Source organism: Danaus plexippus, chromosome 8 (assembly GCF_018135715.1).
Source record: "Danaus plexippus chromosome 8, MEX_DaPlex, whole genome shotgun sequence".
Lineage (NCBI taxonomy): Eukaryota > Metazoa > Arthropoda > Insecta > Lepidoptera > Nymphalidae > Danaus > Danaus plexippus.
This window is the reverse complement of record NC_083542.1, coordinates 5933968-5960576: the sequence shown is the minus strand read 5'-3', so window position 1 is coordinate 5960576 and position 26609 is coordinate 5933968. Positions and strand designations below refer to the sequence as shown.

General features: G+C 30.7%; 1 protein-coding gene across 2 annotated transcripts in view; it reads left to right on the top strand.

The window, feature by feature from the left end:
* Nucleotides 1-14580, top strand: part of LOC116771386 (uncharacterized) — a 97014-nt gene extending 82434 nt beyond the window's left edge. For both annotated transcript variants that reach the window (XM_032663233.2, XM_032663242.2), the window contains 13 exons: nt 7971-8046; nt 8680-8772; nt 9120-9181; nt 9425-9496; nt 9634-9771; nt 9956-10021; nt 10197-10388; nt 10543-10762; nt 10909-11164; nt 11266-11434; nt 11511-11729; nt 11816-11982; nt 12086-14580. In XM_032663233.2, the coding sequence (XP_032519124.1) occupies nt 7971-8046; nt 8680-8772; nt 9120-9181; nt 9425-9496; nt 9634-9771; nt 9956-10021; nt 10197-10388; nt 10543-10762; nt 10909-11164; nt 11266-11434; nt 11511-11729; nt 11816-11982; nt 12086-13871 (3516 nt within the window). In that variant the 3' untranslated portion in view covers nt 13872-14580. The remainder of the gene's footprint in view (nt 1-7970; nt 8047-8679; nt 8773-9119; nt 9182-9424; nt 9497-9633; nt 9772-9955; nt 10022-10196; nt 10389-10542; nt 10763-10908; nt 11165-11265; nt 11435-11510; nt 11730-11815; nt 11983-12085) is intronic.
* Nucleotides 14581-26609: the final 12029 nt, after the last annotated feature.

Below are 26609 nucleotides of genomic sequence, written 5' to 3'. Positions count from 1 at the left end.
CAACATCGTTCAATCAAAGCTGATTACAATTCCGCGCGGTTAACACGTAAATCCGATGTGGATAAATATTTGCACGACAGGTTGTAAAGCGTACGTGCCCCGCCCGATTAATACCCTATACAGTTAGTTGACCAGCCGTGAACGTTTGAACAAATATAACCAATGCCTTTGATGGTTACCAAGTAACTATTACAAAAACCACGACATATAATTGGGTTCTTACAATTTATATTCCAGTTTTGGTTGCATTATCTTCATTCCAATCAGTTGCCTACAGATTTTCTAATACTTTCGTATGTTTTTCTGTTACATAAAAATAATTTGTTCTAGTAATTTTTTTTTATAATTTGAAAAAGAGAAGTTAGTCTAGATATAAAAATCATATAAAAATTAAGATATATGAAGCGAAATATAATCAGCTACTATACTAAAGATGATAGAAATATATTAAATGCCTTTTAATCTCAAGGTTTTTTCATATTTGATACACTTCTGATTTCTTTGTAATCGAAAAACTATTCTTTTGATCCAAAAAGATGCTGCTGTCACTTTTGTTTGAAACGGTTTCCTTTTTACTTTAAAAAAAGTACAATAACAGCGAGAATAAAACATAAAATAATGTCTTCATTTCGCGAGCAATACAGTAAAAATGTGTATGACGTGGGACTTTTTTCTAAATACGCTAAGATTAAAGGTCCAAAATTGTTCAGGTAACGCCGAATCGTATACTCAAAGCCAAAATCATAGGAATTAGTCATTTAATATGTACTATCAAGTTAAATATTGTATGTTTCGAGCATATTCTTAGTATGTGGATTAAGAATGATTTCAGTGTTCATTTTAACTTTGTATAACAAATAACAATACTTTATTTGCTACAATCTGATACCTTTTTCAATTTGTTTATACCTACTAAATAAAAATATGTATATTTTTTGTTAATGAGTTAGAGAAAAACAAAAATCAGCATTCAAAATAACAAATTCAAATCTAGTGTCTACTTCGTTTAACTAAAACAACGAACCTAATAGATTTCACTAAATTTTTGTAACGGAAAATGTAAGTCCCATTTCCCTTCACTCCAATCACATAATTCAACAATCGAAATATCTTTAATAACTAGGATAATAAAGCACAAGGAAAAATACATAAGGTTCATGGGCTGTTGCAGCTGGCTAACATCAGGTAGATAATTAATAAACCCGTCTATCATTCTTTAACATAAAAAAAATATATGGATATAAAACTAAAAAACTCAAGCAAAGCTGGGACAACGCTTAAGTGCGTATATTAAACTTATGTATGTAATGCATGTTGCTGCAATTAGTTTAATTATTCGTTTCGTACATATACATGCACATTCACAGCCGTCGCTGAATTAGAATCTTTTAAGCCAATTCATTTTAGGTATTTTTTAACATTCTATGACCTTTACATCAACTTAAATACGTATGCATACATAAAATCTGTTAGAATATAGAAATTATAAATATATATTTTTTATTACAAACATATAACAATCTTTACAAAGGATTTGGACAGTGAAAATTCAACACTCCGACCGCACGAATGTATGAATTTTAATTGTACAAGAGGATGACACTAGAAGAATTTCATTACAGTGAAGCTGTACTGTAGAAAATCATTTTATGAACACGCTTTACAATTTATATTCCATGATACAAAGAACTTTAGAATATACTGTTAAGATCAAGACTTCAATAATAGGGAAATGTTTTATAGATTTAGTATGCTCTACTATTTGAATGAACACTATTGTGTTATTTATCTCAGCATTTAATTGCAAGGTAAATGTTGAAAGAACCTTTAAAATTAGTTGTCTAAAAGCCTAAATAAAGTCATACATTAAATAAGCTTAAATAAGCCCTATGATTTATTACTTAAGATTTTAAAGGACATTGAAGTGCACAAAAAAAAGAACTTATTACTTTAATAGGATATAAAGACCCATTAAGTGTATTGCGGAAGAATATTACAGAATGTATGGAACGCGGCTGTTGTCTTAAATCGTGACTGCGATTAGACTGCGTAATATTCTTCGAAGTATCACCGTATTAAATTTATATCGAGAAAAACTCAGAACATCTATTAAAGACCCTCCATTGCTGCTGTCCTTTTCTATGTCAGGACTATGACAAGTCTTTGTTATGAGTCATACTACACTTCCTTAAATGTTCTATATAAAATATGTACATACTATTTTCTATCCAAATCTATTTTATAAAATTTCACTAAACATAACATGTAGTAACAATACATAATGAAGAGTAGTAAAGAAGGCTTTTAAAGCAAATATAAAGATTAACATTTGTTTATAAAAATTAGAGCGTGGTAAATAAGTAGCGGTAAGACATATTTAATGTTGAAATTAGTCCATTAAGAAAACTATTATGAAACCTTTACGTTGTACAAGAAATAAATCATTTATTTTTTTTTATTAAAAATAGAGAAAATCACACACTTAAGGTTAAGATATAATTTTGCGTTACTAAGGCCATTCAATGTTATATTTTCTTAACACTTTTTGGGCCATCTATTTAACCTGCTGTCAGGAATCCGTATAATCCGGAGACAACCGCAAATTATAGTCCATTCACAATAAAATTCGTTCTGACTGTTTCATTATAAACCGCAGACGGCGGATCTGATGTTTTCACAACTTATTATTTGAGGGAAAATATCTCGGCGTTATTTAATATTGTCCGATTGGAATAAGCGGTGCAAATGAATTATTATTGCGAATCCATTAGTGTGTTTAGTTTCATTTTAGTCTAATTACTGACTGAGATTACATAAACATAGCTTACAATGGTATTTATAAACATCTTTATTAACCTGCTACGTAGTTACTTAACCAAATATTAAATATGCTTACGGAATCTAGTATTTAAATTCTAGATATAATGAAATGCAAATTTAAAGATGTGCTTTGAAATAACACGTGCATTGGACGCAAATGGGGAAGTAACATACAAAGAAGAAGTTTTATGTAACAGAGCATAATATTAAAATTGCAAAATCTTACGTAAATCTTAAAGTAGGTTTTATAAGTTACTTGAGCATATTGTATAAATTCCATCAAGAAATGGCTCAAGGCATCTTCATTTTGCATTTAAATAGCATTTTGCATCATAATCATCTGCGTATATACAACGTTAATTGCTTATTTCATTTATTTATTACTTGAATTAAGATTGATCTGATTTGCTTGGAAAAAAATATTAAGTATATAGAATAATTCTTAACATTCAAAGGTATGATGTAATAAAAAAATTAAACAATGATTTTTTGATATTGACCTTTGAAATAGAGACTAAACATTCATATAAATTTAATCTTTGAGTAACATAAAAATACTTATTCTTTTATTTTGTTTATATATAGTCTTGGATATTCCTACAAGTGACGCATAATAAGTTGCACGATTACGTATGTTGGTTTATGAATGTATGTATTCCATGATTACTTGATTTTTAAACTGTTCTCTTTATATGATATGAAATTCGGTTGTGCTCATATTTGTCCAGCGAAATGTTAAATAGTTTTGGACGCATGACGTGATGGGGAAACGATAATTCCGATAGAACAGTCGACCGCTTGATGCAATTAATGTTCAGCAGATTCCGTCCATATGTTCTTGATATGTTAATTAAACAACGAAATATTTAAATAATATGTTTTTGAATGTCATTATAATAAACTAATTAAAATGTTATTCGTTACAATATTAAATATATTCGATTGTAATATAAATGAATTCTAATCAATTTGACAATATATGTGATGTTATAATACTCTACCAGGCTCCTTGTTTGAGTTCATAACATTTGACATTCAAGTCATGTTTACATTCGTCACCTTTCTCCTCTTAGTGTCAAAGTTATACAAACTAACTAAGTTACAAGATACAAAGGTACATATCCCTTGATATGAGTTTGCTTCATTAAACCAAACACCGTCTGCTCCGACATTTTTCTTTCATGTAACTTATAGCTTAATTTATATGTAACTTTGGCTTTATACTCATCTACAGCAACTTTTTAAAGGAATTACTCATATGCCCATTAGGTGGTAAATGTTGAATGAAATGTATTTTGAACAAATTGTTCATTATGAAATGGACTTTCTTTTTTTTTATTTTTATATTGTCAACCACTATATACCTATCACTAAAATTTCAAGCAAATGTAGTCCCTATGAACAATCTTGTCTCGTAATTATTGAAGCTAAAATAGCTTAAGTAAAAATAAAAATGCAGTACTATAGTAACAATATTATATTGTAATCGATTCATTGATTCGTATTACATACATAATTCTATACACGGATGATCTCAGCCTTTACTATAAGAATTCGCAAATGGATGAGGAAAATAGTATTTTTATAATTTGAGCTACAATTTTATTGTTGTTGTGATGTATCATGATAATTTAACAGCGCATTTAAAAATCTATGATTCCATTTTCATTCTATTTAAACATTTTATATAAAAATTAGGATTTAGTTTTATATAGAAACACCATAGGCTACATTACGTGCTAAGAATCTTTGGATAAAATTAAAACATTTCAGCAAAAACACCGTTAACATTTTTTTATGAATAATGCTATTGTAAAAGTTCCATATTTTTGATCCTGTTCATTTTATTTTACATGAAAAAATATTATAACCATATGTATATGAATTATATAGTAATTAAATTATCGTTATTAAAAAAAAATCCTCTAGATTAAAACAGCGAATATCTTCGACATAACTTTTAATGGTAAGGAGATATCTATACAATTCATTATAGGAAAGAAATAAATCTGTATTCAAACTACAAAGCGTATTCAAAAGTCCTACGACGAAAAGTTTTACTAAAAATTTAACTTTTTAAAGTACGGAATCGAAGGCAGGAGTGGTCGGCGCCGGCAATGCTCATTTGAATTACGTTTTACTCCGCCTTTTGTAGTCAACTTCATTTAGGAAAGTTAAAGGGAATACTTTTCTTTTTCTCTATCAAAGAACTTAAGAGATGCATTGTTGAATCGGTTACAAATTACATGCCAGTCATTTAATAAAAACTTTGCCTAATAGCAACTAAAGTAATAAAAATCATCTTTAAGAAAACTCTATTAATACTTCGTTAATAAGAATACTTGATAAGCAATTAATTTATTTATTTTAGTTGCTAAGTAATTTAAAGCGATCATCATTCACCTAAATATGCACAGAGAAGTTTTTGAGATATATATATTTCTTTAAGGAATTCAAAATAAAATTCAACAACAAAAAAAAAGTATTTGAAATCAATAAAGAATCTGAAAGGATTTCTCTTTCGTCCACATCTACCTCATTAAATCGCATTTCTACGTGTCTGGCTTTATATTGATAAAGATAAGCATTGGCTTAAACGAAAATTGCATAGTATATCTTGAGATTACAGTGTATTACATACTAAAGTAAAATTAAAATTAATTCTTAAACGAATAAAATTGGTTTACAATTTTTTTAGCTGATATTATTACAGTTATTCCTAAGGTTGCTTGTAGTCTTGTAGATATCGTGTAGTCGCTGAATACAGGCAACAAGTATCCAGTAAAAGCATCAAAAACATATCAGAAGAATTTATTCTTTAAAGAAATATCAAAAACTTCCACAACTCAAAAGATATTAAACAGAATTTTTCCGGAACTCAGGTCATTTCTTCTGAAATATTTACTCGTACTTCAATAAAATGTCGAGTGAGCTACTACAAAGCGTTGTAAATATTAATAGCCAACATTTGCTTAGATGTATAAATAGGATCAAAATGCTCTTATGATAAAGGTACAAATTAAATATGATGTAGGTTATCAACGTCTTTAATCCTGTAAACATATTTAAGAGATAATCTCTTAGTTTTGGTTGTAGGATCACATGTGCTTACTCACTAATTAAAATCGCCTTACTTTTGTTATTTGATGAGAATCAGCTTATAATCTTTATAATTTAATTAAAATTATGTCGTATTTTATGTTTGTATTTTATAAACAGTAGCATATGTGAGGTAACAGTAACTGTTTATTACTTTTAGTGGACAATTTTAATCTTTATTGATATTTTATATTTTAGCATGTAAAGAACTATAATACTTATTTACATTATACGTGCAAAGGCGTTTTTCATAAATACTTATCAAATAAAATAGTTGATGAATTATTTGGAATGGGAAGTGTAAATAAAATAAAGAACATAAATTACCAAGACCTTTGATCAAGGTATCAAAAAATGAAAACGTGTGTAAGACATTAGAAGGAGAGTGGTAGAAGGGGTCCAGTCACGGAGTCTACCCAAGGCAATTTGGTACCAAATGTCGTTTGGTACGTGCCCCACAAATAAAGAGGATGGAATAAAGCCGCCTGTATTACTGTAGGAGCTGTTAGTTCACAATATGCCGTATCTTACGTTGTGTATGCAAAAGGAAAACGAATTTGTTGTTTCAAACTGCTTTTCCTTGTAGCGATGCCTTCTCGCAAGCAAAGTTTACATTACGTAAAATCTAGTTTATTTGATCTCTATGTTTATTTATACCTGACAACGTATAAGTTTTCGTTTGAATCTGGTTTTATACGTATAAATGTATTCATTTGGAAAAAAATAATGTTTTTATTAAAACAAAAACTTTAGTCATATTATTATAAAAATTAATTACTGTTTTAACAAAGAAAATATATCTATTTCCTACCATTTGAATGAAAAAAATCTAATATTTATGAGTCGAAGAATTCACAATGGGCTGACTGATATATACAGATGTCGTAATGGTGTTTTAAAATCTATGCTGACTTGGCTGATATATGTATAGTTTTCTATTAACGCTAACTAGAAGCAATAAAGTGAAGCCACTGATGAAAATTACAAAATTAATAACAAGAACTTTAAAAGCCTGGCCTAAATGTTTTGCTTCAAAGCGCCTTAGGGAAATATGTCTGTAAGTTTTAACAATTTGCTGAGTAATAAAGAACTCCATATACATAGAGAGAGTGTGGATACCATAGAGACATGGACAAATTTTAGGCAAGCGGTTTTGATGTGAACAATTATCTAATAAAATAAAGTAGTTTCTTATATTATAAATTATTTTTATTTTTATTATAATATAATATGACTAAATATTTGGAGTAATAAAATCCAGAACATTGCACAGCACGGCAGGCATTAAGTATCACGAGGCCGTAAAACACATTAGCACGTAGTATCCCCACGTACCCTGATATTGGGGTAAAAGGGAAAATGCATCGCCTTTATGTAATATGCCTATAACCTACGGATTAGGATGTTAGAATCTCTCATCCGCCTTTTACTTTCACTTCGTATCTATATTTATGAATATGGCATGCGATTAATACCGGCTGTTCTGTTATCTAAGCTCCTGTATAACATAAAAGCGATAGAAAGAGTTGGCATATAATAATACAAAATTTTATACAATATGCCGCTTGCATACATTATTTAGATCTAAAAGGCTATTTCTAAATTATTCAATAACAATTAACATGTTTGAAGTGCAGGACTATTTATAATGTTTACTCTAATTATACATACCTTATATAACAACTTCCAAAATTTGCCTCAAAGAATTTGCATCCTTTCCCGGTATGTAGGTTTCTGAAGAAGTTGCTTTAAGTAATATTTACAATGGAATGCTGCTAGCAGTCGACAGTTTGCCACACCTCAGTAACGAGGTTGCAGCATCCTTGAAAGGCCACATTCCTAAACGTCTATTTACGGTCTAAGACCTCATTTTCTTTTGCAATTGCAAATTAATTCTGACTGAGGAAAAAGTGGCCCACCTATTACAAATGAACTACATTAATAGAATAATTTTATGATGATTAAATGTATTTTAACTTAAAATTAAATGTAAACTCATCAGTAATAATAATTTATTACGAAATTTAACGATTACATATTCTTTGTTTCAGAATATCTTGGACAAGTTCAATCCTGGAGCTCGTCAGATGATAACAGCTGGTAAAGCTTACTTAAAGGCTTTACACGGTAAGTATTTATTGGATTAGTACCGCACGAAGCTTACTTGAAAAGTATAGAATGTCTATGTTCTTATCACAGACGTATGTTTTTAAACACGATTGTTTTTACTTTCCCGTCGTGATTTAACGAGTGTACATATAAATGAAATAAATGGCTTAATCGGATCTATTTCAACCGACCCAATTAAGCAACATTTACACAGCTACGACTCCCATTAATAAAGATATCAGATATTTATAGGCTAATTCATTCGCGACAAGTCAAATTAATTCAGTATGACGTGTATTCAGTAAAACGGAGACAATTAATTTATACACCGTAAGCCAAATGGGTGCATCTATATGCAAAACCTCAGTTGTGCTTGTTTGGCTTCGGAACTGGGGCATCGTTGGTGCCAAATTGTCTCTGTTGGCTTATCTAGTGTATTATACTCGATGCTAAATGTAATAAACTTTTCTATTGTGTAGCGGGATGTATTTCTATCGATACTTATACCGCTTTGAGAATCTCCGATGGAATTGTGATACTTCAAAACAAGTGGAGACGTTATATTCTTTAAGATTGTTTTAAATTTCATATAAACAATAAAGCTATATAACTTAATATGTTATTGAAATAAATATACTTCTGTACATTTAGGTGCCGCTGCTGCGTCTCGTATGTACGTTGATGCTGTGGGGAAACTCGGAAGACAGGCTCAGCAGGGAACTTGGGGAGGATGCGCCGATATCGGTAAACTACCTACCATATATTTTTTTCTGTCTTTAAATTTAAAAGTTCAATCTAATGAAGAAACTGTTATAACTACTTGATTCTATAAAAAGATATTATGAATGTATTCATAATAATATTATGCCAACAGACGTACAACATACAAAGTCAAAGATTGCCTTCTGTAATGTCTATTATAATTCAAGGTCTTATTGTTATAGGCAGATTGACTTATCGACTTGTAATGGAAGTAATAATGTATATAGCTATTTACGTGACTATTTCAACAGACTTTATTTTAAAATAATGGTCTGAAGTAATTATGACTATTTATAAATCGTTATTTCATCCAGTTTTATTTATTACAGGTACAGCTCTTATGAAGGTTGTGGAAGTCTATCGAGAAATACAAGATCAACAAATGAACATTGTAAGTTTTTATTTAAGTCAAAATATAGTTTGTGTAAATTTTGCTTTCAAATAATAATCATTGAAGTTAATAAAAACACAAATTTCTATTGAAAATGAGTTCTTTTAAAAGCATTTGAGATTTTATATTATCTAGTTTCATAAGAGTGCTTAAAAATGATATCACTTGATGTGTTTATTAACGACGAAAATTCCATAAAGATTCACTTGAAAAGTAATAATGGTAAATTGTTTTTTGTCACAGTTAAAAGCCTTTTACGTAGACTTGCTGGTCCCTCTAGAGACTAATCTGGAAAAAGATACGAAAGTCGTACAGGTTGGTGCATTTATTTTAATTTTCAATTTTCCTTTGTTGGTTTTCTGTGGTGGTGTGTCAACAATTACTATTTATGATTTTGAAACAAATATCTAATAATTTCTTTCAATTCAGAATTCATGTGAGTTTTTTTTTAGTCTGAGCAAAAAAGATTTTTGCAACAACATAAACTACGCTCTGAGAGTTACAGCAAGGCCGCTGCAACCATCAAAAAACAAAGAAAGAAAAAAACGAATGTTACCAAAGTTGGTACAGCCATGGACAAAGAAATGAAGGTACGCAATTTGAACATGTATTTTAAAACTTTTTATTACTGTAATTCTGTCTGATATAAAGTAACAAGAATAATACCAGTTCTCACTTATGTGTTTAACTCTGTTTTATTTCTATACAAAATCATTAAATAGTGCAATAGTTTTAATAAACAAATAATATTAAAAATATTTCGATTACTTTCAGAGTATGCAAATATTGGAAGAAGAAAAAACAAAACTAGACGCTTTTTGCGAACAAAGTTTAAAAAATGTAAGTTTTAATCAACTCATTACCATAAAAAATTTGGACCATTATAATGACGACAAAAAACATTATTGGCGAGTTTATTTATGCAATATGTTAAAAATTTATTTCTAAAAATATCTTTAATATCATTTTTTGTTCTGCATTATATTAACATTTATTATAAATATACATTTTACAGGCAATGACTCAAGAACGCAGGCGATACGGGTTTGTATTAGAGCGCCAGTGTTCTCTCGCTAAACATTGGCTTGCATACCATACAGCCGGTGCAACAGCTTATAACACTGGCCTAGATGAATGGCTAGAAGTATCGAGGACTAGAGAATTCCTGCCGTCCAATGTTGAAGCCATGTTTGTGAGCAGAATGAGGGTAAACATTTAACATTTATCATCTAACTTTCAAACGTATTTACGGTACGGTACATTTAAACTGTAAATAGCGCATTGAATTGTTTTTTTTTTTTTATTTCTAAATCAAAATATTTTTTAGCTTAATGTGTGCTTAATATAATATTTTTATGCAGCAAGTATCTTTCTGGGCTGATGAAGATGTATACGCCAGTCCACGTAATGGCGATGACGATGATGGTGCTTCCGTTGGTTCCGCCTTACGCAAAACAAGATCTGTAGATGCTTCTTGTCTAGACGTTAGATCTATTGCAGATCTGGGATCACCCACCCATGGAATATCTAGAGCCAAATCTGATTTAAATCTACAAGCAAGTCTGCATACTATGGAACAAGGTGAAAATAGCATAAAATGCGCCAAATTCTCAAATTTAAATAATTATTCTTTGAAACCTTAATTTTTAATAAAAATAAACTATAAATACGTGTTATACCTTTTTATTTGAGACCCGAATAAATTTAAAATCTGTTATTATTTGTAGATATAGAAACACGAAATAAAACACGTCCCTCTTCTCTTGCGCCACCAACATGCACATCACGAGATCCTCCTTTAGCCCGTGCCCTTTATGCTTATTCTGCTGCTGGTGACAACCAACTAAGTTTTCAACAAGGAGATATATTAGCTTTGCTAGGAGATCGAACTAAAGGTTGGCAATATGGTGAAAATTTGCGAACTCATGGCGCGGGCTGGTTTCCATTAGCTTATACAGAACCCATGATTAATGAGGAAACTGGGTACGTAATACAATCTAGGAAACCTAAAGATTTTTTTATTTCTTTTAATTTTAAAGATAACATTTATAACACCAGTTTCCTATAATTACCGTTACTTGCAGGGGGAGTTCTCCCGCTCGTTGGAGCAGTGCACAGACACCCAGTGAGACGCCACCACCTGCTCCCATATCGCACACCCAAATGTCATCAGCAACTCCTACCCCTCATTCACATAATCATCCACCAGCACGCATGTTTGGAGACACTGTTACGGCTCATCATGTAGCAAAGGTTTATATTTGTTATAAAATATGAAATGATTACTGTTGTAATGACGAATGTTTCGTAACTTTATTAATGGTTTTAGGGTCGACTGGCAAACAGCTCTCCTGGTTTACCACCGACGCTGCCGGCACCTTCACCAAGTGCTCTAAGCACTTCAGCAAGTGCTACATTCCATCCAACTCCGCTAGCAGCAGTAGCATCAAGCGCTATAAAAAACTCTACTTCGGCGGCTAGTTTTACTACTCATGCGGTTATAGAAACTAGAAGTTTTGGGCCACAAACATTACCAATGCGTTCTCAGGTATTTTGAAATGGATATTTTATCAGCTTAAAATGCAATATTTTTTTTCTATTCTTTGGGTTTACTTATTTTACTTTTTTTAACAGATTGCCCAAAAAGTAGCTCCGGCTAAAACTGTTGTGTCGGCAGTAGGTGCAGTGGGTAATGTATCCCTGCATAGTTCCAACGATTCCGGGTTTTCCAATGAACCACCCCCACAACCTGATGTTGACTACAGCGACGAAGAGGCACAACGACTTCGCGTTCCTATCAGGTATTTAAGAAAAGTTTGGATTTATGTTTGCTTATTTTATTTTGCTTGTTTTTTTCATTTAGTTTAGCTAGATTATTTTTAATTTACAATATTATTTTTATAGTAAATCCGCACAGCTTAACAATGAACATAAAGCTTATCTGTTAAAAACACAAAGTTTAAAGAGAGGTCCAGGTCCTAAGACCACAAATAATGGATATTTGACTGACGATCAACAATTACTACTGCGTAATATGTTGGATATGGATAAAGATTCTCAAAAAATTAAAAGAACAAAATCCTTTTGGAAATTTGGGCGCACCACTTCCGAAGAGATAATGGAGGGTATGTGTCTTTGGCAGCATCGTGATATAGTAGATACTGTGCCCGAATATAAAAAGAAACTATTTGTAAAATTAAAAAAGGAGTTGCGACCAGCACCTGAAATACCTGAAACAAATAAAAGTAAACATAATATTCAGCCAGACAAACCCTCATCTTTAAAAGATGGTAGCTCTTCCAGACCTCAAGAAACAATAGATAGAAAAGATATAAAAGTTAACAATGGTATGCGACAGGCAAGAAGTTTAGGTTCTATTCAACATGAAGAACATACTGAAAGAGAAAAAAAGCAAAATCAAATGATAAACAAGAAAAGTTTCTCAGAAAAGTCTATTGTTGAAGAAAAACAAGATGACTTCGTACATCGTAACGAATCCCGGCACTCTGATTTTACAAACACAAGTACTATAAAAACCAACTTTGAAAATAGTTTTTACAATGATGAAAATGGAGATGGCTATGTTATGAAAACTGTGAAACGTAGGGAAATACTTCAAAGATATGATAACGAGAGCAATTCGGATAATAATTCTGTAGCATCTAGTACAGATCCGTACGATTGTATCATTGTTGATGATCATATGACTTCTAAGAAACAACAAGAACTGGATAGACGTCGTCAAGCACAAATTATGGAAAACGATATTAAAACGAATGAAGAGAATGCTTATATGCCCGAGTTTGAAGAAATCGAGGTAACACCTATAAAGCCCCATGTTCGTACAACTTTACTAAATGACAAAGCTAAAAAACCATCACGTGAAAGATCTCCACCGAAAGTAATGGAATTCAAAACGTTTAAGGACTCGTCAAAAGAAATTAAAACCTTTTCTGCTTCTTCTGAAACTTTAAAATATAAGGATAACGAACAGCCAACAGATCGTTATGGCAATCCATTGGAGCGAAATAACAATGAGAGTCGAAAAGAAGAGATATATAACGACGATAATGGTACTTTGAAATATAAAAAACGATCTAATGAAGAAAAATCCAGAAAACATAACTTTGAAAATGGTAATACTAGAGATTATCCACAAACAGAGACGAGACATCAAAAGAAAGACGCTCGTTTGTTTGAAAATACGGAACCAAGGATTGATTATTCTTTGGATCGACGTCAGTCAAAAAAAGAATTTATTGAGTCAAAAAATCGTGATAATAAAGCAAGAAATAGAGTAAACAGGAGTTATGATGATAGTTCATTACAGTATAATGGTCGAAAAGAAGAAAGATACTATGAGTCAAATATTTCGTACTTCAGTGACCAAGAAAGAAGATCTTCTCGATATGATTATGAAACTGATTCTAAAAAAGCAGAAAAGTCAAAAATGCGCCAAGAGGAAGCGAGATTGGAAGCGAGGCGTATAAATGAACGTAGGACTGATGTACCTTACAGCGAATCGGATGATCAGAAATTTAACGAAGCTTTAAAACAACAGCGACCTCAACTTTTGCCAAGAACGAAGCTTCTTAAACGAACCGCAGATGGTAACGAGTTGCCAGAAGACGGTCATACATTTGGACCATGGTACGATTTATGGGGGCGAGAAACTGCTATGTACAAATAAGTGAAGGTTTAGCTTATTAAGAGTTTCATACCAGTGTTTACATGTGAGTATTTAGGAGAGAAGTAGTAAGAAGTAAAATAATGTCTAACCATTAATCGTAGTGTAAAATTATTATATTGTTTTTTTTTTGAATTCGTATTAGTATCATAGCACTGTTTTTTTTTTTTTTAAGGCAATATATATTTTTTTACATAAAAGTGTTAGATGATTGTGTTTTTTTGTATATTTTGTTATTATTTTTAGGATAAGATACTAAATATAGAAATTTTCTATTGAGCTACATACTCATTGTAAAAATTATCTTTTCTAGAATTAAAATAACGTGAATTGGTCATTTATACTTGCACTTATTAATTTAAAAAAAAATAAATAAATGTTAATACCGTTTAAAAATATTATCAAATAATTTAATAAAAGATATATGAAGCTAACTGTTATAATACTTTTTAAATTAAGAAAAACAAATATCGATTGTCAAAAATTATATAACCTATTTGTACCCAGGCCGCAGCAATTTGCAACAGTGAAACTAAGAAAGGCTTTAACAAACGATCGTTCGTCGCCCGCCATTGAATAAAATTCTATATGGTTTTTATATTTTTTGTTAAATATACATATATTATTATGTAAATTAGAAGCATCGTGTATTTTGTACAGTTAAATATTTATACTTTAAGAAAGAATATATCACATTTTTATAATAATAAAATATTTGTTTTATTTCCAACGTCCTTAACGTAATACAAACCTCGATTTTAATTTTTTAAGTTGAAATAGATTACAAACTAAATTAAAAGTAAAATGTTTATTGTGTTTTATTTATAACATTTGTTAACAAGCTGGAAAGTAAACATCACAGGGTCAAACTATACCTTCCGTGAAGCCATATCAAGGGAACAATATATCCTTCCTGAAGGAAAAATGTACGTCAATCGGTCCCATGACAGAAACTCATGATTTATCACTTCTGTTTCCGTGGGGTGATTCAGAAATGCAGAAGTAATATGGTTTAGAAAAATCTTAGTTTTATCGCCTATAAAAAGTAAAGTAGTAATAAAAACTTTAAGATATTTTTTTTTCTTTAATCAAAATTTAAAAAAAAAAATCTATACAATGCGCCACACTTATCTTCAAAATAATTATACAACAATAACACAATACACTTACTTACCTTACAAACCAGAAAGAAAAAAATAATTTCCCAAATGAAATTATTGTCGTCGTATATGATGTATGTATATATAATACCAGGGTAGTTAGTTACTGAGGTATTTTTGTTACCCCCTATCTACTTTCTTAAGATATGAATGACACGCATATACACAGTTTAAAAAAATACAGTTTATTTAAACAAAGTAATTATGCAGGAGTCCTCATAAAAATATAATATGGAATATCTCCTATTTTTAAACAGGCGTTAAGGAGAATACATAATACAAATTTAACCAGAAATAAAGTTATAATGCTATTCACAAAACTTTTAACAAAGTTAAATGGAAATATAGAAAATGTTTTTGGAACTAATATTTGTTATATTATATAAAATACGAGTGTTGGATTAAGAAGAATGTAATAATTAAAAGTTTCTTATTCCTGCTCAGCATTAAAAAAATATATTATCTAAAAAAATTATTAGTATTGTTAAATAAAATGTCAGTTTTCTAACAACGTAAATCAATGAATTAATTAGACTAAAGACTAAGTAATTTTTTTTTTGTCTTAATGAACTTTAAAATAATTTCATTGTTAAACGAATAATTATAAATACTTAACGATTGATAAGATTTATAAGAGTAATTGATAAAAAATACAAACTCCTAACAAGTATTACAAAGTTAATTAAAGTTTATAAGGGGACGTTCAAACACTAGAACAAAACACTTGAATGATTTCAAGTAAGTTAAATCCGTTAAATAAACCGTTCAATACGATATGAATATAAGCTAGTCGCATAATGACTTCCTATCTGAGGAAGCATCGTTCATTTTTACAGTACTATTCGTTTCACACGTTGATGGTAGCTAAGTGTCACAGATTTAAAAGCTCAGGTCTTTTCATAAAGGGACTAAGTTCAGAGCAAAGGAACTACGATTATACCTCTCAGGAAACTCAGTCTTTCAAAGGAGCGGTGCTAGGGTTGGTATATTTCCATTACCTTATAAATATCAAGTTACAGAAATATAAAGCGAATTTTCTTTGAATTCTTTTTATTTATAGAAAGTTCTTAGAGTGGAATTTTCATAAAAAAATTAATATAAAAATTGGGATCAATTCAAACGCTCTCAATTTGTATGGCATTTTTGTATATAATGTATATAAATTAAATGGTTTTGTTGACATCATATTTAATAATAAAAATAAATTAGTTACAAATAACACAAAAGACCCCCCCAAATTACAAACATGGGTCGCTATATAAAAATCAATTTGTAGTATAAATGGAGCGAAGACACCATTGCTTTCCAAGTCATCAATCCCCTTCATGTGCCTTGGCCTGTAAAAATCCACATAATGATTTGTAAAAAAACATGACCTAAGGTTTTAAATTTCAGCACACGTCACTGGTACGTCGAACAGAAAGAGAATTTTTATTTAAATCTGACTACCTACTATGCTGAAAAGCTAAAAACTCGGATGAACAAAACGGTTTACACGGACTATAACCACGTTAACATAAACTAAATTTCAAACATTGCGACATATTGCTTTTGCTAAAAGTCATGAAAAACTAAAAGCTTGATTTGTTTCTAGAACAATATTAGTTAGAATATTTAAGTACTTTATTTAATTCACAAATAATGCAAACATTGCAAAGTTTTAATGCTGTTTAAAGTTGACAAAACTTTTAAAATTTTACTAAACTAAATCACACAAGGTGCTAGTTACCACAATGTTCTTATACGAAACGTAAACAGTTTGGTCAACGGTTGCAGCTGGACACATGCAAAGGGAAAACAAAATTTCGTCGTATAATGTTCCATCCAAAACTCGTAATGTAAATAAAAGTCATTTACGCTTCCAGAAACAACATGTTTGAAAACATTTCAACTATTAACAAAACTTGTTTGAATTTAACTATTTTATAGTGAAAGTAATTAGTACAAAAAACATTAATATTTTCGACTTTCGTCTCCTTACTAAAAAGAATACAAGTCTTATGGAAGTTGCATTAATAAGACCAAAAGGCTTTTCATCTTTGTAGACAAATAACTAGCGCTGTCAAGAATCCAAAAGGGTAATACCTTCGATCACTCGTGAAAATCCATATATTTTTAAAGGTAGCGTAGCCTGACGTTGTATATTGTGCCTACGCTAGACATAATCCAAATGATAAGCGGACAGGGCTATTTGGCAGCGGCCAGCGGTCTCTATCACACCGATGCCAACCACAAGAGCGAAATGCCTTTACCCGACATTTTAGTCGCACTAATTTATGTTAAGCACCATTATAGCGACACATAGTGTGTGTTACAAAGTTTTTAAACACAATTGGATTCGAGTCTTGGAATTGTTTCGTAATTCCTTGTTAAACAGGTTTATATAACGTCGCTTTTCAGATAAGGTTACTCTACTTTTTACGTAACTTTTAAAAAGTATTTTGAATTTTTAAAAAATGATTGCACAAATATTTCAGACACGTATTTTGTATCAGATGGCCTGTCATCTGTACTGTTTTAATGCAATACTGTTATCTCCAAGCAATGTTCACGATTAAACTTTTGCGGCCATAAACTGTTGGATCGAATTGTTCTATTCGAACAGTTCGGAATGAAATTTTGAACATCAACGAATTATTCGTGAACACCATCAAAAATTTATTACAAAATAAAAATACAATAAAATCTACATGTTTTACGATCAGAAATCTCTTTGATGTAAAAAGTAATATCGTTTCAAGTACTAATTCTTAGGATACATAAAAAAAAACTTGTTGGAGAAAACTACAATAAAAATTTATGTGAAAGGGTCTGTTTTCGATATATTTTTTTAAATGGGAAATATTAAGTTAACACATTTATTTCAAAAGCGGTTATATTATCTGTACTGCATTTGTTTGTGTGTATGCATGTTGCTGCGGACCCCTATGCTTATCATAGGTAGCTATAATTTACAATAACTAAATTTCATTGAACAACAATTTCTTTACAATATATTATCGGGATGAGAGTTGAGACAACACGAAATACCTTTAATTAAAAAAAATTAAAGAAGTTAAGTTTAATTTAAAAAAAAAGCTAGCTGACGAACGTTTACATCATTATCACTCAACGTTAAAATCTGAATCAGTTTTTCTTCAAGCGTCTTATCAGCAGCTAAGGCAACTTTTTAAAGTATTAGATATTGAAATAAGCGATGTAAAAACATTTATTTTCACCCAGACTTAAAATTATAAAAGTAAGTAATTAAAATAATACATATAATTATAATTTAACACCTCCATACAGTAATATACTAAAAATAAAATAAAACCTACGAAATTTAAATGATTCTGAACAAAATATTATCTTTTCGAAAAGCTAACTTGTATTATGTTTAGAATAGAACTTCATTGAAATGTAAAAATATTGATGCATCTGAGAAGAATAAGCAATTTATCTTGCGTAGATATTTGATATTCAACACAATATTCATCATATAAGCTAACAATTCAAACTAACGGTACCTATATCTCTATAGCATGAACGATTTTATTATTTACTTAATTGTTATAAACAATATAAATATACGTTAACATAGCACTCAATATAAAGCTGGAACATAAAATCTAGATGTATAGGTATAATTTATGTTAAAATAGAAACATATATAACAGTAAGGTATATTTACGAAATCTAGGATATTTATACTGTTAGCAATTTTTTAAAATAATCCCTAATTTTCAGCATCTTGGTATTTTTTTCTCTAACATGGATAATAATAGATTTCTAACTTCAACTTGAATTGTAATGAAAAGATTACACAAATCGTTAGCTTTTAAATGTCTTAATGAATACCATTTAGTAGAATAACAAAATAGTTAATTTATAACAAAAGCCGTATGGTCTAGAATGTTTGTCCAGTTTCACTGCCAATCTAAATTTTGGCTTCAAGTAGCTGTCTTGGCTCCAATTCAAGTGGGACACTAACAAATGAGTGGAGCATAAAGAAGAACTGTCGAAGCAATACTTAATACTTCAAGAGACTAGACAGAATCCATTTACATTCATATGAGTCATTGTAAAAATGGAATTTTTATATTTGTAGTTGTTGAATAATTTTGAAAAAAGATCGATATATATGGTTTTATTAAAATGTTATCTCGTGAAAATCATAGGAATTGTAGTTCTGTAAAATTATCGAGTTTAAAAAGTAAAACAAATAGGTTTACTTTCAAAATCACAATATTAATATAATTGAACTGAACAATAAAATTCATAAGACTATTATACATAATCCTCATGGTACTCAATATTTTAAGAAATTGTTGGATTAAGGACTGCAGGAAAATACATAGTTCCTTAGTTGAATACAAGTATTTCTTCAAGTACAAGTTTTGACTACGTACACTTAATAGGAATGTATTAAATGACAAAGTTTTTCTCTTTTAATTTAATGACTCCAATATAACATATTTACGTACAGCAGACGCGTTACCTTATAACGATATCTAGCATACTTGTGAGATACAACACATCTAATGCTGAGCAAATTTCACTTACAACTAATAAAATCCCCTTCTATAGCGTAGATGAGACGCGTTATGCGGGAGTTAACCCGAGACTGCCACTGCCGCCATGTTTACGCTAGGAAAGTAAATGTCAATAAACTACAAGGGCGCCCTCAGGGGTAAAAGTGTCCACGCGCCGTGTTTCAAACAGCAAGGGGGAATAATGTAAAATACATGTAAAGTCGGCTTAACTTTGTTTTAAAGAACTTGCGCGTTGGCTTCTGATGACTAAAACTTTTTAAGATTCACTATTGATATTAGCTTTTAATCACATTTTCATAAATGGAATAGTAAATTTAATACAAAAAGATTGCAACAAAGTCTTTATATTTATTAAATGGTTTGCGTGTTTGTTTGGTATATTTAAATTAAAAATGCAATTAATTTTTTTATAACAAAAATATATTATGAAGGTTTTAAAATCCTGCACCGCAACTGCCATCCCATTTTATTCGTATAGAAGTCGATGAGTGATGTTGAAAGTTGTCATCAAGTGGACCGTTGACTCGTCTGCGAGCTATAAAAAAAATATAAATATGCGCTGACTGCAATTTGTAAATTTAATACAGCACTATACCTTTGTTTGATGATATAAAAAATTGTAGGATACATTCACTAAACTTCATTGCAAATATTATGAGAGTTCAAGAAATTTTGACGAGAAACAAAATTTTCTTATTGTTTTGAATTTTTACTCAGAATTCTATAGCATACATATTCTAGTAGCTTTCAGTTCAGAAGATTAAACTTTTCAATATTTGTGTTTGCAGACGTTGGATTTTTAGTTTTAAAATATAAATGTCTGATTGCGATCAATTTAAAGTGTATAAGCATATTCTATATAAAAATCAGTAACTATGGGGTTTTCCAATAGGGACGCTTGAACTTTGACAGCTGATTGCGGCCATGTTGTTTGAGTGACAGCTGTCAAATGCAGTGTGTTATATTCATTCCGTCCTCCCAAACCACCATGGCAGGTTACAGTGTCGAGCAGCACGTGCAAATCATAAAATTGTTTTATAAAAATGGGTCTTCAGTTCGAGCAACGTTCCGCGCACTTCGCCCGTTTTACGGTCGCGATGATCGTCCTGCCGAGTCGACTATCCGTCGATTGGTGGACAAATTCGAGTCAACCGGGTCAGTTAACAATCAGCCGGTTCCCGTGCGTCAACGTAACGCGAGATCTGCCGAGAATATCGCCGCTGTGCGCGACAGTGTCCTCTAAAACCCGCGGCAGTCAATTCCGCGTCGCGCACAGGAACTCGGCCTTTCGCAGACGACAACTTGGCGAATTTTGCGTTGTGACTTGAGCCTGCACCCGTACAAGATCCAGCTGACCCAAGAGCTCAAGGTTAATGACCATAGACAGCGCCGTGTGTTCGCTGACTGGGCATTAGAGCAGTTGGAAGTTGACGCCGATTTTGGCAAAAAAATCATCTTCAGCGACGAGGCGCATTTTTGGATGAATGGCTATGTCAACAAGCAAAATTGCCGTATTTGGGACGAGACCAATCCACACGAGGTTCACCAAGTGCAATGCACCCGCAGAAAGTGACTGTTTGGTGCGGATTTGGGCCGGAGGCGTGATTGGTCCGTATTTTTTCGAAAACGATAATGGTGTGGCCGTCACCGTCAATGGTGAGCGATACCGGTCGATGATAACCAACTTCTTTTGGCCTGAAATCGAGAATATGGATCTGGACAACATGTGTTTCAACAGGACGGCGCTACGTGCCACACAGCACACGCTACGATGGAAGTTCTGCACGAGCAATTTCTGGACATGGTCATCTCGCGCGGAGGCGACGTGAACTGGCCACCGAGATCGTGCGATTTGACCCCGCTGGACTTTTCTTGTGGGTTTTCTTAAGTCGCAGTCTATGCCAACAAGCCGCAAACCACCGATGCCCTCAAAGTCAACATACGCCACGCCATCGATCAAATACAGCCCGATTTGTGCGCCAGAGTAATCGAAAATTGGACCTTTCGTGTGCGCGCCACCAACCGAAGCCGTGGCGGTCATTTGAATGATGTCATATTCCATACATAATGGGGTCGATAGACCTTCCAAATAAAAAAAATTTCGCAAATATCTTTCCTACATGTATTTGTTTTTGCATTTCAAAGATCAAGCGCCCTTAATGGAAAACCCTATATTTGTAAGGAAATTTTCAAGAAAAGAAAAGGTTAAAGTTAAAAGTATATTATGTGAGTGAATGTCCAAAAGTGATGTTATGTTATAATAATAGTTACTCAAATGAAAAACGAACAATGAAAGTATAAAGAGATAGAATTTTAATGAAGGTAACATAGATTTTTTATTCAAGTGTTGAAAATATATGTTATAACGTTAGAGCACGCACTTGTACAGTAGTGCATTCTAATTATAGCATTTTCGTTATCTTCATAAGAATTAACTTATGCGATCAAATTTATTTAGTTATATAATTATTAAAAAAAAGAACATGTAGTGTAATTTTAGATATGTAGTATAAAGATTATTGAAATAGACATATAGTTATAAGATCATACAAATTTAAACAAAATCGCTTTAGAATTTTACTTACTCAACCCCATACTTCACCCAACATTTATAACAGTCTCAGTAAATACTCCTTACGAACCCTTTGAAGATGGATTGATGGGTTTCGTTTTTTAGATTGCACACTACTTTGACTTATATGCGGCTTTAAATTGTTTTTGAGCCCATCGATTGTGTATAAAAAATTTACAAACGAAACTCAATGTAAAAATGTATTCCATGATACTGTTTTAGTAGAGTTAATTAACTTTTGATGAGTAATCGTTTAAAAACCCCTAAATATATATATACTTAACTAATATTTCTACGCGGTTTTTTATAAATAGTAATATTAATTTTCTTTAAAATTATAAAATATTGAATAAATAGGCAACAAAGCAACGAAATACTGTTAACTCGATCCTATCACGTAAATGCGGTGATAATTAATGTGACGTTAAAGAGCATTATAGAGGCCATTAAGACCCCGCAAGCGCATTTAAAGGGTTACTCTCTAGAGCGGTAGTAAAATATAATGAAATGAGCACTCTTTACTAATGACCACAATACCGCTTGTAGATAAACAGACTGGAAACGTATATAACATTCTTAATTTAATACCTTTTTTATTGACAATTAACTGTAATCGTTTCTTTTTCCGTTGTTGGAAGTGAGAATTATTTATTAAATTTGGTTTTAATTATAAAAATGAGATTTCACGCCTTATTCACAAACCACACTTATACATTAGCTGTTGATTTTTGTGTACACTTTTTGTCGCTGTAAACCCATTTTTAAACACAAAAATAAAATGGCATACTGACAGTTAAATACATGGAATATGATTGCGATTTAACTTTAATGAAAGTAAAAAAAATAATTAATTTAAAATAAAATATAGCGATTCTTTAAAAATCTAATAGACTGTTGTTACGGGGTCCTAAAATAAAATCGTCGCCTAGTGAAAAACAATAGCCATTCGTTGATCACACAAATGTATATATATATATAAAATTTAACCTCGTCTACTCACATCCTCTTCAGAATATTTAACGGAATAACATCCCAATTCTCTTGTATATATTCTCATAATATCACAACTGTTTTCATATTCTTTCATAATCTTCTTATTAATTAATAACACAAAGATAAAACATAAATTTACTTTTAAATATAAATCAAAATGATAAACCCCTAGACTCGAATTAAGCAAATAATCAATTTTTAAAATGGAATATCAAAAGATTGTAAGAAATATGACCCGGAATCAAACCAAAAATTCATTCAATTCTCTCATTTTGGATGCTATATAAATCATCGTCAGGTACACCTGACGGCAAACGGGATGAAAAATAACAAAACGTTCACAGCCATCAACAGCCTCTAATATCTCGACTTTTCCTTTTAAAAGGCGAAAGAATTACTGCTTAAAATTTGTTCAATGAAAAGTCTGAAACTTTTCTGTTTTAAGCAAACATTGTTAACAATGGCATTTTCCGCACGAATTGAATGTTGCGTTACTCAAACGCATAAAGTAGACTATGTGGATAGTAATTTTTAACAAGCATTTACTGGATAATGTAACAAGAACATATGTTCTTTAAAACAATGTATCGTGCAACGTCAATTGTGTACTTATGTTATTGGTGTATTAAATATCTTGTCTACAATAACCTAAAGCGTTTTGTTAGTGAACATTTCAATATTAAAATGTATAAAATATTATAAAGTTTTATAAAAAAATTATAGTCTTTTTGCATACAATAAAGCTTCGTGTACTTATTTTTTTCTTCATCTTTTACATTACAGATTTACGTTTGAAGTTGTTAAAAAATTACTGTTTATATAATAAATAATCATTATTTATTTACATCACATCACTGGTATATGGAAAAACTTTCTTATTGCTCAACTCTAAGGTTCTCATTATTTAGTCCAATGAATAGACCTCGTCTGAGCCGAAGTACACACTTTATACCAGACTTTTAATTCTGTTGACTCTTTTATAAAGCCCTGTAATTTCTACGAAGATAATTTCATAGGACTTTTGTAAAAAAAGTTTTAGTCGCTAAAGTGGGATTTGGATCGAAACTTTTTTTGCTTCTTGACAATATAAAACAATATACTTTGTTATTTCTGAAAGAAAATCTATATCACAGAATGTTATACTAGAATGAGAATAAATGAGTATACTGGAATGAGTTATACTTTGCTACGTTGAAGTATACATCCTTTAGGTATATACTAACTTCATAAATAAACTTTATAAAACAACTATAAAAATTACAAAAAAGGCAAACGAAATATTTAACGAATAATAAAGATGGCTATAGAATTCCTATTTTACTCTTAAGCCGCAGCAGACGTGTTCCCTTAGTGACATGATCATTCTATTATGTTGACATGACACTGTAGAGAACCTCTAGTAGAGATGTGACAAAATCAAAAATCCTTGCACTAAGCAAAACCTATCATGAGCATTGAGGCTTTAGCTTAGCCGTCTAGACGGAGTGGAGTTGACTTTTACAACATTTTGCAACTATTTTACGATCGTAATACAGCTTTGAAATCAAGGAACAAGGATTTTCTTGAATGAAGCCTTAAAGAGCTTTTAAAAAAGTGTTAAATATGCATATTTTTATATCAGTTATTTAATATATAATAATATTTTAATATATATTTAACTATAAAGTGTTTGTTATGTATAAAAAACACTTAACAGTTTCCAATTTCAATTCAAATTAAGGCTTAGTTTTTAAGCTGTGTATCTAAATAATTGATAGATTAACAACCTGTAACTAAATTACTTCAAAGAGATGTATATAATTTATGCAAAAATTAAACTTAATTACTTAAAAACTTTTACTCTTCGTAAATGAACTATTAGTAACAACAACACTGTTGTTCATATTAAAGACGAGCTGACATTACATTTAAAAAAAAAACAAAGAGATAATGTCTTATGGCCGGGTGATTCCATTTAAAAATGTATACAACATTATAATAATAAAATATGATCTTAAAGTAGCAATTTATTTATATAGTTAAGGAAAAGATAAAAAAAGAAATACTTAATTGTTACTAAGTAGAATTATTGGATTTATAAAAAACCTGTAGCTGGATATATTTGACGTAAAAAACAATCTAACATGGTATAAGCAGTTTTGTTTTAAAATTACGGCAATGTAGAGTTTTAAAACGAGAATGTGACAAGCAGAATTAAATAACATTAGTTCGTTTGGCTTGTTTTGCAATTTTGCAGACCCAAGTGTAAAACAGGAATTGAATGGGTTATACTTTAAGCTGGGACGCTGAAAAGCGAAGTTGTTTGAAAAAGTTTTATGTATTACAACGGCTATCTGACTTTGGATTTATTTTACAGATTTTGATTTCAACAGAATATTAGAAGGGTTGATGTTAGTAAAAGTGTGATGTGCCTATTCTGTACATTTTTATGTTTGTGATTAAACTATTTAGAGCTACTTTCGTCTTTTGATTATTATTTCTAGTTCGTATTTCTTCAAGTTTTTGACATAAGTAAAAGACTGCTTCTAATGAAATAAAAAAGCATTAAAACAAACTCCTCTTCATGAAAATTCATACGTATTTAGTTTTCTTTGACAAATATAGATTATACCTTATCATTTATTATAAGTCAACCATACATTACCATAAATTACGAAAAATTACATATACCACGTTATATCTTTGAGTTGAAAAGTAAAATTCTAATATTAAATCTCAAACACATGTAACTTTTATAAAAAATAAAAACAAAAATATTATAAAACTTAACAATAACCCGGTAGGAATGGTTAGAAAAATGAATAACTTGTCCTAAGTTATATTGGTTTTATGAACATCGACCTTTAATATTCTCATGTCGTAGAAGCCAAAGGCAAACTCTATATAAAATTGTTATATTTTGTTAGCAAGAGGGGAAAATCTCTTTAGTGCAAAAGGCGAAACGTGGGCTAGAAAGGAAATGATATTCTGAACAGATTATGTAGCTAATTTCCCGCCACAAACACGTGCTATTTCCTTTCGTTTACTTTAAAATGAACATAAAACACATTAATTGAAACTGTTTGATTCGTTTTAAATTGAAAATAGAATGTGATTTGTTCTGGATTACTTAAACCTCGTTTTTGTTTATGTCCTGTTGCCGTTTTATGGGTACTTTAACGATTATTTCAATTGACTGGGATTTTGCCCTTTTTCATCGTTATTCATTTGGTATATTTAAAACATTTTAAAAACATTTCTAAATTATAAATTACCGCTCCCCAAATATATAAATCTACGTCTTTTAAATAAAATTAAAGTAAATTATAAACATCCTTTCCTCATTAAATATATGCCACAGTAAAATATTGCTACATCACATAAGAGAGATTCCATGGGGTGTCTAGGAACTTAAAACAATTCGCTTAGAATTTTGAACCTCTTTGATGAATGTTTCGAATTTTGCGAACGTTTCTGTTCATTCGATCTTCTATAAATTGCATTA